The 12,612-nt window shown below is 37.9% G+C and overlaps 1 protein-coding gene across 1 annotated transcript in view; it reads right to left on the bottom strand.

Moving 5' to 3' along the window:
* llgl1 (LLGL scribble cell polarity complex component 1) overlaps nucleotides 1-12,612 on the bottom strand; it is a 51,768-nt gene that overhangs the window by 3,446 nt on the left and 35,710 nt on the right. The window contains exons 13-20 of the mRNA XM_073857080.1: nucleotides 11,698-11,802; nucleotides 9,126-9,418; nucleotides 7,270-7,420; nucleotides 5,742-5,883; nucleotides 3,596-3,879; nucleotides 3,234-3,498; nucleotides 2,939-3,053; nucleotides 1,184-1,254 (exon numbers count right to left, since the gene is read on the bottom strand). Of these exons, the coding sequence (XP_073713181.1) occupies nucleotides 1,184-1,254; nucleotides 2,939-3,053; nucleotides 3,234-3,498; nucleotides 3,596-3,879; nucleotides 5,742-5,883; nucleotides 7,270-7,420; nucleotides 9,126-9,418; nucleotides 11,698-11,802 (1,426 nt within the window). The remainder of the gene's footprint in view (nucleotides 1-1,183; nucleotides 1,255-2,938; nucleotides 3,054-3,233; nucleotides 3,499-3,595; nucleotides 3,880-5,741; nucleotides 5,884-7,269; nucleotides 7,421-9,125; nucleotides 9,419-11,697; nucleotides 11,803-12,612) is intronic.

Genomic DNA, 12,612 nt, shown 5'->3' with positions numbered 1-12,612 from the left:
TCGCGTGAGGAGAGGTCTCTTTTTAAATGTACTGCATGCATAAATACAAAATACAATGAATGCATACTATAGCTTCAATAGTCTATAAAATTAATAAATTAAAAACAAGATTCTGTCTATCAAGACTTAAATCTGTTGTTATCTTCTTGGCATTTTTACTTTAACACTATCTTTAACATTTCCATATTTTCAAATTCTGTGTTTCTTAAAAGCTAAAGTAAGCGGCAAATGTCTGCAAATTTTTATATTCCAAAAAACAATAGAAATAAAAAAGTATCACATGAAATATACCACTACTGTGAAATAAAATGACTCATTCCATGAAATGAATGTTTAATCATACTGCCCAGTAGAGGTCTTTACGGGTTTACAGGTACATTTTAAAATTAATGTGTTTTTGCCGAACAGACCCGAGAAGATCCGAACTCTCTTGCGTGTGTGCAATGTCCTTTTCAAACCTCTTATCTGTTTGCCAAGGGCGCTTGCAACATGTGGCTGGTGGTAGATACATTTTTGTTGAGACAGACATGTCAGTCACTTTTAAATGTATACATTTTAGTGGTTACCTTGGTGTCGTCGTCAGATAATAACAAAGTAAAACAAATGGAGAAGCTCGCAAAATTGGTTGCGAGGCCAGCAGAGTTTCTTTCTGTCTGACTGCTGCATGCACACACGTCAGTGCTGTTTACATCGGGTCCAGTCGGGTTAAAAAAATGCCACTAGTTCGGGTGAGCCTTGGGTCTAATTATCTCGGGTTTATCTCGGGTTGGGTTTTCTTTAAAAAAAAAAATATTTATGAATGTCGGGTTCAGGTATAAAGTAATTCGGGCCATTTCGGGTCGGGTACATTTCTTTGGACCACAGAAGACCTCTACCGCCCACCCCTAGTTGCAGTTTGCAATCTCACCACTAGATGGCACTAAAAAACCCACACTGGACCTTTAATGAGCTGTAATATTTTTATAACGGTGCTATTTGTACTGTTACAAAAAGGGTGATGTCATAGTTAAAGAACAGTGAACCGCTGCATGAAACATTAAACAGCAAGTTCACAAATGAGACTTAAGACTATAAATAATCCAGTAAAAATGAACCACGACCAATTCTGGGAAATTTTAGCTAGCTGGGTGAAGATTTACATTCATTTTCCAGCTGTCAAGACTTTTAAATGCAAAACTGTTACCTTCAGCCTCGACAGACTTGCTCTCGGCTTGTGTCTTATGAGTGCCATTAGCCTGCGGTGAGACTGCCGTGCTGAAAAAAAACACAAAGACTTAAATCAACGTGCTGAAAATGCAGAACTACTATTCTGAGCATTCAAAACATGACTCATTTTCATGTGACCACCCACCAAAAATAACCCATATGTAAATAAACACTTTTGCTACTTCTATTAATGTTGTGCAGCAAGTTTACTAGACTATCTCTGACATTATTAGTGTATGTCAATTTAAACCCATCATTGCTACAACATAGTTGGGTCAGTTACAAAAATGGTTTGGCAAGATGAGAAATTTAAAAAGATTTTTAAAAAACTTTTAAAAGCACGCATTAGATTTATTTCAATGCACATACTTTATGTTGATTTTATGCAAAAAAAAAAAAATGCATATGCACCATTTTTATGAGAGTTAAGACTGAATGGAACTGAAAATGTCAAATGGTGTAACCGCAAATTGCGCCAAAGAATGAGAAATATTAAATATTTTAGCCACCTTGATGGCATGCAAGCGTAATCATTAAAAAAAATCATTTTAAAATATCATTTTATTAGTTATTTCTAAATGTACATTTTTATGCGTTTTTGTAATATTTCTCCAGACATATGCTGAAAACAGCTCTGTTTTCTAAATAATCTTTGACAAATGATGTAAAAATGTATGAAAAAATCATATTAAACTAAACTAGATGATTATATTTTATTCCACATTTTTTATGAATATATTTATATTTTCATTAAAAAAAAATACTAGTTACACCAGTTGAGACAGACCGGTTACACCACATTGACATTTTTGCAATTATCCCCCAAATATTCTTTCAAACTGACATAAAACCAGAAATCTTAAGAATTGGTACTAAAAAAAAGAAAATCTATGCAAGTTATCTGCAAATTTATTTTGAAATTTTAACCATTTTACATTTAATTAAACCATACGGACACAAAAAAAATTTTACGTTATGTCACTGACCCAGTTACTGTTTAGCACTTTGACACAGTGGTTTTAAAGGTGCAGTGTGTACATTTTAGCGCCAGCTAGTGGTGAGGTTGTGAATTGCAACAAACAGCTTAGTTCACTGCTCACCACTTGCTTTTGAAACACATAGAGAAGCTGCCATCGGACAACCATGTAATTGTCGGAGACAACTTAGTAAAAAAAAGTCCGTTAAGGGCTTCTGTAGAAAAATGGCGGCACAAAATGGCGACTTCCATGTAAGGGGACCCTCTTTGTATGTAGATAAAAAGGTCTCGTACTAAGGTAATAAACACATAACGGTTCATTATAAAAGGTCTTTATACACCCCTGATAATATAGTTTTGTATATTATTTTGCATTTCTTTTAAGAGATCCTTATAAAAATTACACACTGTACCTTTAAATGCAGATTAATGTTCACATAGAAAAATGTTGGCAAAAGATCGTTATGGAATGGTATACAAAAGATGCTGCGGAAAATATTCCAAGTGAACGATTACACATTACACGTCACACCCGGATATCCTGTCTTTACGGGAACTTTACAGGATGTTTGTGAACGCAAACATCCAAAAAATCTTTGGCAGTGTGACTGAACCAAAATGAAATGATTCCAGGACAAATCCCGCGACACATTATCTGTGTTTTCCAGAATCTCTTCCTATTGTTGGCAGAAAATGTAAGTTGCATTTGTAAATGTTAAACTGCAATCCACGATTTCAATGTCTTATGTGATTCACCTATGTGCAGACAGATCATGAGGTCTCTCAGTATCCACTTGGCAGAGCGGCTCTGTGATCACACGAGCTGACAGCGAGAACCGTTCGTACTCCGAGGGCGAGATCAAGTAGAATCCTGAAAACATAACCACAGTCCATCTCAATCATGCAAAGTAGCTCAAAGATACAATGAATGCATGGCACGTACATGCTTTTATCCAAAAAACACAATGCATTACATTTTAAAATTAATTGGCAACATAAAAAGTTGTGAGAGCCATGCCCTACCCTTAAAGAAACATGAAAACATACTGACCTTGTCCAGTCTTGGTGAACAGACAGGAGGCAATGCCACTTATGTCTTCTTTGCGGATGCAGTCGTAGCGTACTTGCGGTCTCAATGCTGGCACACTGAACATATGGATGTCACCGAGGTTGGTGAGGCACACAAGAGCGTTCTCGGAGTAATCCTCAGAAGCCACGCTGGTGAAGTTCGACAGCGCTACTTTACGTACTCGACAGCCCTCGTGGGCTGTCAACTTGAACTTGGTCTTCGCACTAACTTTAGGTAGCATGAAAACCTACGGTAAATAACATAAGGGTGAGTAAATAATTACACGCTTTCTCATTTGGTTGATGATTCTTTAATAATTAAATGAATTTAAAACTACAACAAACCTTAAACTGCTCCTCGGAAGCAATGAGAACCGAGTGGCTGCCCTGCATGTCTGGTGCTTTGGCCAGATCTCTGGAGACTTCATATGGCTCAGGCAAAGGGTTTCCTCGGCCATCCAGCACAGCGATGGACACCACTGGAGCTCTGTGCATCAGCTGGATCTCTTTCCCCAACAAAGCCTCCACACTCTGTTCCGAAAATTTCTCTTGAGACGGCACGTCCAGAGCGTACGCATATACAGAGCCAGAGTTTGTGCCGGCCCACATGGTGGGACCATGATGTGTTCCTAAAACAAAAAATCTGGTCATGATAACGTTTGTTATATATCAAGAGATGTTCGTTTAAGGAGTCCAAGATTAAAGGTGCAGTGTGTAATTTTTAGAAGGATCTCTTGACAGAAATGCAAAATAATATACAAAACTATATTATTAGGGTTGTATAAAGACCTTTCATAATGAACCGTTATGTGTTTACACCGAGGGTGTAAACACATAACGGGGACTCTTTCCCCACCAGCGTTTTAAAAAAAAAGTTGCCAGCCAGCGCCAGCATTTTTCATCATTTTCACAAAAGTTTAATGCCTTCCAGAAAATGTTCTTTTTTAAATATATAAACACAATACAAACCCTCTGTATTCAAAAAAAAAATCATCCTACCTTTATTTGTTCCCTTTTATCATTTTGTTTAAACACACTGTGGACACATATTTTCCAAAAAAGTGGAGTGTCCCTTCATTTTCAGCCTGTCATTTTCAGCTCCCCTAGAGTTAAAAATGTGTTTTTTACCTTTTAGCATAACTTAGCAAAATCCATTGAATCTGATTAGACCATTAGCATCGTGCTAAATAATTACCAGAGTTTTGATATTTTTCCTATTTAAAACACTTCTGTAGTTACATCGTGTACTAAGACCAACGGAAAATAAAAAGTTGTGATTTTCTAGGAAGATTTGGTTAGGAACTATACTCTCAAACTGGCGTAATAATCAAGGACTTTGCTGATGTAACATGGCTGCAGGAGGAGCAATGATATTATGCAGCGCCCAAAAATAGTCCCCTTCGTACCTTTCAATAGCAGGGGACTATTTTCGGGCAATAACATAGGAAAAAATATCAAAACTCTTTGATTAGACCATTAGCATCGCGCTAAAAATAATCAGATTCAATGGATTATGCTAAGCTATGCTAAAAGTGGTACCCCCAGACCCTGAAATCAGCTGAATGGATTCCAAAACCAATCAAATGTTTAATTCTACGGGATCTGAAAAATGAGCACATTTTCAAAAAAGTGGAGTGTGCCTTTAAAGTTTAAACGCATTTTAAAAGTGAATTTTCACAATAGGTCCCTTTAAAAAGTAAACTACGAGTGTTTCTTAATCCTGATCTCAATCCCAAAACAACACATGATCCATCCATGCACTTTGTTTAAATGCATTTTTAGTGTTCCCTAGTCGGCACAGCTGTTTCAGACAACAGTTACTTGACCTGATGTTACATTTAACAACCTCCACTCGCACACATAATCGTGAATACATTTTTTCCCCGATTACTGTGCACTCATAAAACAATAAAACTGTGTTCAAAATTCCCTCCTGGAGAATTGGCCTCTCTTTCAAGATTCAATCAGTATTGTGCAAGAGTCTGCTGGAGTTAAGAGGTCAAACTCTTACAGAGGAGGAAAATGGGCTGGAGCTGCCATATGCTTGTGTGGCCCAGACTATCCAGACATCATAATCTACAGCGACGGCCTAAATCACTTACATTAATAACACGCAAACCTTACGCCAGTGGGTAACAGTCTGATCAGGTTTGACTCTATAGGGTGTTCAGTGACAGCCCACACATTTCACACAAAACCACAGAGCAGATTTTCATCTTTCTGATGTAGTCTGATTCAAACTGAAAATATGAAGCCTAGTGGGAAATAAATCACAACCCAGACTCTAAAAACGAGGTACTAAATCAGCTGCAAATATTCACAACCTGGCAAAACATTTCTAAAATAAGTTGTCCTGAAATGATTTCCCCCCACACAGCAGTGCATTGAATATGTTAATGTATTACTGTATGTTGAACAAAGTATGTTGATGTAAGATTAACCATTAAAAGTGCCTCTAAAAATACACACTATAATTAGTTCCCTCTCTCACCGTCTCTGAGGAAAGTGTCAGCGAAACAGAGACACCGGACCACTCCAGACAGAGAGTCATCTGCGGATCGGGGCTCGATCCGTCTCTGCACCGGCGCCACCTCTGCATCCTGCTCTGCAAGCTGAGCGTTCGCCTCATGTACCTGGAACAACCAAGACAAGGATCTTGAGAAAACAGTTCAAAACTAAAAGTCAACCGGTCACTAAATGCACAAACAAGTTCTTTAAAGAGCCCCTATTTACCATTTCATGATTTTACATGTCTTTCTTTTAGTGTGTAAGTGTGTGTTAGTACATTAACGATCTGCAAAGTTACAAATCCCAAAGTGTATGATGACACAAGTTATCGTCTTCAACTGAAATTGAAAGAATTGTAGGCAACAGTTTACTTCCACAGCCGGTTGACGTAGACTTTTAATAGGCTATGATTGATGACGTAGGCTTATGATTCACAGCGTGAGTTTTGAGCAGTGTAGAGTAGCGCTTGTTGTTTGTCGTTTCTACGATAACAAATGCATACACGTTTTAATATCCTTACCTTACCAATCTATTACGTTCAGCTCAAGCGGCACTGGTAAAGATGATCGATCAGCTTGGTCATCTGCATTTTCTGGATCAGATTCGGATTCATATCGATAAGGTAGTCAAGACAATATTATCTCCTGTTAGGAGAGGATCTACCAAATATTTCCGATGCTTGCGGATGCGGCAGATGCTTGAGGTATTCAGCCAATCACAATGCACTGGACAGCTGGCCAATCGGAGCACACTGTGCTTTCTCAGAACGATGAGCTTTGCCGAAATCGACACAGAGGCGGGGCATAGAGGAGCAACAATAATGTACGGTGTGTGGAAAATAATGTGTTTTTAACTATAAACGACGGGAACCCATTGTATTACACCAAATAACGTTCCTTTTAGTAACGTAATAAAGGCTCTTTAACTCATTCCCCACCAACCTTTTTTTAAAAAAGGTTGCCCACCACCATTTTTTTTGTTTGTGATTTTCACAAAATGCCTTCTAGGAAAAGTTTTCTTCTATAAATATATAAACACAAAAGCATCAAATGAAAGAACACACCCTCTCTGCTTTCAATCAAACAAACAAGCAAACAAACAAAACCAGGGAAAAAAATCTATCTTTATTTGTTCTATTTTTATAAACTCTCAAAAATGGGTAGGTTTCTTCAAAAATACTAAATTTTGAGCAAAAAGCTGAAATAATTGCATTTTTGTAAAGGAATTTAGTTCGAGATCAAATTCAGAACGGTTATCAAAATATGCAGGGTGTTTTTAATGTTGTAAAAAAAAATTGCTTTAGTTTTTTTATAAATTGGGTGCCATCTAGTGGTTAATAGTGGAATTACAGATAACCGTAAAAACTCGTTAGGAAAGCGTAATTCGCAGGGAAATGTTTTCTCTTAATTGACGAGATAACTCGTGAATGGATGTAAAAAACATAATGCAAAATCTTGTGCGATCTATGCGTCATGTCATGACACGGCTACATCAAAATCACCGATACTCACTTTACTAGTGGGACTGGAAACAACACGTTTCTTTCCTGAGACTCTGCTCTTCCGCATTCGTCTGAAGGACTGACGCAGAGATTTCTTTAAGGACTTCACTCGGGAAAGAGGACCCTCCATAGCCAGAGAGTCGTTTGGGTGGAGTGTGCACCTGCCGCAAAACAAAACAAAACCTATTCAAATCACACAAAAACTAACTTTAATTAACTGTTAAAGGGACAATAAGTAGGATTTCCCCCATCTAGTGGTGAAATTGTATTTTGCATTCAAACAAGTGCTCTCTAGCGCCTCGCTTTTCCAAATGCGTATTGCAACTATGGTAGCCGTTATGTACTCACTAATCTCCTTGGCCATTTCAGCTGGTTCACGTGTTCTGAATAAAAACGCATTTGTAGGCTAGTGCTTTTTGTCCCTCTCTGCTATTATAGTTTATCAATATGGCGGAACGACATGGAAGCCTACTTGGACTTACCCATTCAATGTAAGTAAAGAGAAGAAATTCTAAGCTTACAAAGAAAAGTCAGATCATTGGCAGAGGTCATTTGACACCAACGAAGACATATTTATGAGTAAAGACATTGATTTTGACTAATAAAATACTTAAAGGGATAGTTCACTTTAAAATTTAAATTCTGTCATCATTTACTCATCCTCATGTTGTTCTAAACCTGTATGAATTAAATTTTTCTGATGAACACAAAAGAAGATATTTTGAGAAATGATGGTAAACACACTGCAGTAAGTGACCACAGACTTCCATAGTAGGAATAAAAAAATATGATGGAATTTAATGGGTACCATCAACTGTGTCCTTACCATCATTTATCAAAATATTTTCTTAGTCGTTTATCACAGTACTTCCAAAATATTTTTTTCCTACTATGGAAGTCTATGGTCACTTACTGCAGTGTGTTTACCATCATTTCTCAAAATATCTTCTTTTGTGTTCATCAGAAAAAAGAAATTCATACAGGTTTAGAACAACATGAGGATGAGTAAATGATGACAGAATTTTCATTTTAAAGTGAACTATCCCTTTTTAAATCTTACTTATTGTTCCTTTAAATAGACATTTTTTATCCCACTGAGATGATTTGAAAGAACCTTAATATAGACCGTTTCATTAGGCGCACGTGCAGTGATGCGATAAGCGTCTGGTCCGAACTTTACTTCCGATTTCTGTTTGTTTAATGGGCAGACTAGTTGCTGAAACTGAACTCTTAAACAAATACCTAGTCGAAAATAACAAATGTTTTGCGTTCCTATGTAATCTAGGTGTTGTTTATTTTGCTTGTTATATAAATAAACTACTTTAAAAAGGACTTTGTTGTTATTTATTCTTCGCTGAGTTTACCGGAAGTTACGTGATGACCACGAAAGCCGCTTGTTTATGTTGTTACTGCTGAAACGGTCTATACAGACTACTCTCCAAGACTACAAAAGCTACAAACTGTGTGCTGATATAAAAGTGTTCTCCATTACAAATCATTACCATCACACAATACTTAACAATGATCGGCTACATTACGTGACAAATGCTTCACTATAAATGAAACATAATTGTAGACATTATGGTTGTCGAGTTTTAATAAAAGCAAATCGCACAAATCACACATTTCTTAATGAGGATATTACACAACTAGCAAAGAAGAGGCTTATTCAAAAAATAAGTATCAGATGTTTTTAATTATAACCTGATATGTAAAACCATAGCATTCAAAGAAGATACACTCGCTTGTGTCACATGACTGTAAATATCTTCCAAGAAATCAAAGTAGTTAAGCACTGATCGAACGTAGCCCTAAACAAGCATTTGGCAAAGCAGCAAAACAGTCTTGGATGGGCCCATAAGTTACCTTGCCAGCACTGGACTTCGCCGATGGTAGTCAAAGAGGCCAAAGCCATGACTGGTGCCAAAGGCGATGAGGTTCCACTCTGCATGCAGGGTTACCGCGGTAACGGCTGCAGGGGGCATGCACTGCACCAGGACAACCGGCTGGAATCCAGGAGCAAACACTACAGAGCCACTCTTCGGAGGCAGGCGGTCATGACCTTTCCACGTAAAACCCTCACGGTCCTGAAGAAGATCCACTGTTGCCACATCAATCATGTGATCGGACTTCTCATCACTAAGAACCATCACTATAACCTGCGAATGGAGTAAGGGTTGTAATTGTGATACCATTTCTTTATCTAAATACAACAGCTGTTTGAAAGCATAGTGAGCTGCCTAGCTAAGCAACATTTGGCATCATTCTAGACAAAATCTAAGACAGCAATTTAATTTAAAAGGTTTCCAAGACTGCAAAAAGTTGAGGGAAATGAGAGTAATTTTTTTCTGTAAATGCTTTCAGTATTAAATAAAAGTCTACCGTGTTAAAACAATCACTTATGTGGTTTGGTTTTATTTCAGATAGGAAGGATGCAAGCCTTAGGCCCAGTCCACACGAACACGGGTATTTTTAAATACAAGCAAAACCAAACCTTTCAGAAAACCCTGATAACAGTTATGTCATGTAGCTGGTAAAACCTGAGATGTGGCTTGTGACGTTGGAGTGCGGTTTTGCAGGCTCTTGACAGTGCTTCATAGCATGCATTTTCATGTGGACAGAATTTTTTTTTAAACCATGCATGTGTGTACGGGATTTTTTTAATGAAGGGTGAAAAAATGTTATAAAAATGTACATGTGGACTATGTCTTAAGCTAGGGCCACACTAAAAGATTTTTAAAATCTTATCAATTATTAAAATTCATGACCACAAATGAGATGACCCAAAAAATTCAGTTTTGCTCCTATAGTGTGTGGAGTGCTACTATGGGATCATGACAGCACATCATCAGATTCCCTTCACAAACAACACGAGTCTCGACTGAGAACACAGGAAAACTCGCAATGTCTCTCGCGCTCAAATGTAACTTCACAGTAAACAAAAATGGCGGATGACGGGCATAAAAGATTGCATTAATACGATGGACTGCTTTGTACATCTCTGATGTCCATCTCACTTCGGAGTGTGCCTGCTGCGCTGACTGTGGTTTTTATTGTTTCATTTTTTTATCCGCTCGCTTTCTGATTGGGTATCGTTTCATTCCACGTGACACATTGTACAGCTAGGGTGACCAGATGAGATTCGGGACGGGGGGCAGACGTTACCGGGGTTGGCGGGGGCGGATCATCCAATAATAGTTTCATTTATCAATTTGCATATAAATAAATTGCTATAATACGTATAGAAGTATTTAAAGCACCACTATGTAGTTTCCATGTAAAAATGGCTTACAGCTCCCCCATGTGGTTGAAAAGTGCAACAGTGCCTGGTATCAGACACTCTTCTGCAGGCAGGGTGAGGGGCAGGGCTGTGTGCTCTACCCTCCACCACCACTTTCAGGGTGTGCTTGTAGCAGCTAGGAGGCTGCTCAGGTTGAAGCAACATTACAATTTGTCCAGTTAAAAGTTGTTCTATCACTGAAATAATTTTAGAGACATTATATAAAGGTAAAAAAACGACATAGTGTTGCTTTAATACTTCATCCAATATTATTTCTAAATAATATTATTTAATAATAAAAGATAATAAATTTCAAACTGAAGTTAATAAACCAATAATATTTTTATTAATACAAGTACATATGCATATTAATTTTTTTAACAGTGCCTCGCCCTTGACCAATCCGACTCCTTCACGCATTTTACTGTCACTGCATGCACTTTCAACTTTCGCTCTCTTAATCTACTCTATAAAACAAAAACGGGACAAAAAGGTCCTGTTGTTTTTGTGCATATAGGAGGAATTAGATAAATTAATAGAAACAATACAACTTTAAATTCACACTTGAGCTATAGCCTACCAAGGTTGTGGAGGCTCGACGTCAGCAGGTTTTAACTGCTGCCAGCATTTCCGTGCCTTATCAGTGCATATCTTAATGCGCGCAGCCGCATACAGTGTATATAGCAATAAAAAAACAGATGCTGCAGCCAATGAGCACCCGGCGGGGGCTGGCTGCAGGATGACTCAACTTCCTCGCTCATGTTTTATCCAGACATTAACTACAAGATTTTGCTTCCGTATAATTTTCGGGACAATTACAGCAGAATTCGGGATTCAGGACAGCAGCTTAGATTTTCGGGATGTCTGGTAACCCTATGTACGGCATGTGTTTGTCCTCGGGTCCCACCAGACCACATGTTGAATATATATGATTTGCAATCGGAGAGACCCCGAAGCGCTTCTGAGCAGATTCAAATCACTATTAATGCACCACAGGAAAATTGGTTAAAATAATCGGTAGACGATCAAAGACGATCGGGACTTTACCTAGGATTGTCATAAGAGGGAAAATCGCTCCAAATTAATGTGCATCCTAAGGTTTTGCAACAGAGCTACTAAATTTTTTTTTGAATTCATCATAAAAACTGGTGATCACACCTGTCCAGCAGTTCCGGCAACCACCAGTTTTCCACTGTATTTACAGACACTGATCTTCTGGATTCCCAGTCTAGGATCATCACTGTATGGATCAAAACAGCCCACCTGGAACAGATTCAATGCAAACGGTTATCCTTAAGATCGCACAAACACAGACAGACAATCCAATATCTGACATTTATGGTATCACAGAAACAAATTTGTGTCACAAAACCACGTCTGGAGCAAACATCAGGTACATGGCAACACCATCAAAAGATAAACAAATACTTTTTTAAATTCCAGTGAAAACGAAACCTCCAATAACCTTCAAGAAAAGCACCATAACTCAACAGATATGATAATCGGATATGTCTGTGAAGTCGGTCTTAATTTAATAATCAAAGTTTCAATTTCAATCTTTGACATGGCCTTATTTAGTCAATATTAAAGATATCAAGGTTACAATTTTACAGAATGTTCTTCATATCATGTAGAATGATTTTATGTAGTAAACAGCTGATAACAAAAAAAAAGAATTCAGCTTGGTTTTCACAGACTGGGCCACATATTATAAAATTATGAACAATATAAGCCTATTTCCTTCTCTAGATACATTCAACCAATACAGCATGTGTGTGCTCCCGGCCAAACAGCTGCATACAAACTACAGAACAAAGAAAAGACTGGAATGTTATTCTGTACTGGAAAAATCAGTAAAACAACCCGGCAGTGCCATCCAGAGCAGAAATGCGCTTCATCTTCAGCAGACGCAAGCGAAGCATTTCAGACTTCAGACAGACAGTCTGCTTTTAATTAAGGTGCAAAGGAATCGACTCCGCTGTGAATCCCATATGCTCAAATAGACCACACTTTATAAAACCTGAAGCAAAGGAAAAGGCAGATTAAAAAAACAACAAAAGAGGAGAATGGAGA

The sequence above is a fragment of the Misgurnus anguillicaudatus genome, chromosome 19, assembly GCF_027580225.2.
Source record: "Misgurnus anguillicaudatus chromosome 19, ASM2758022v2, whole genome shotgun sequence".
Taxonomy (NCBI): domain Eukaryota; kingdom Metazoa; phylum Chordata; class Actinopteri; order Cypriniformes; family Cobitidae; genus Misgurnus; species Misgurnus anguillicaudatus.
This window is presented reverse-complemented; position numbering and strand designations above follow the sequence as displayed.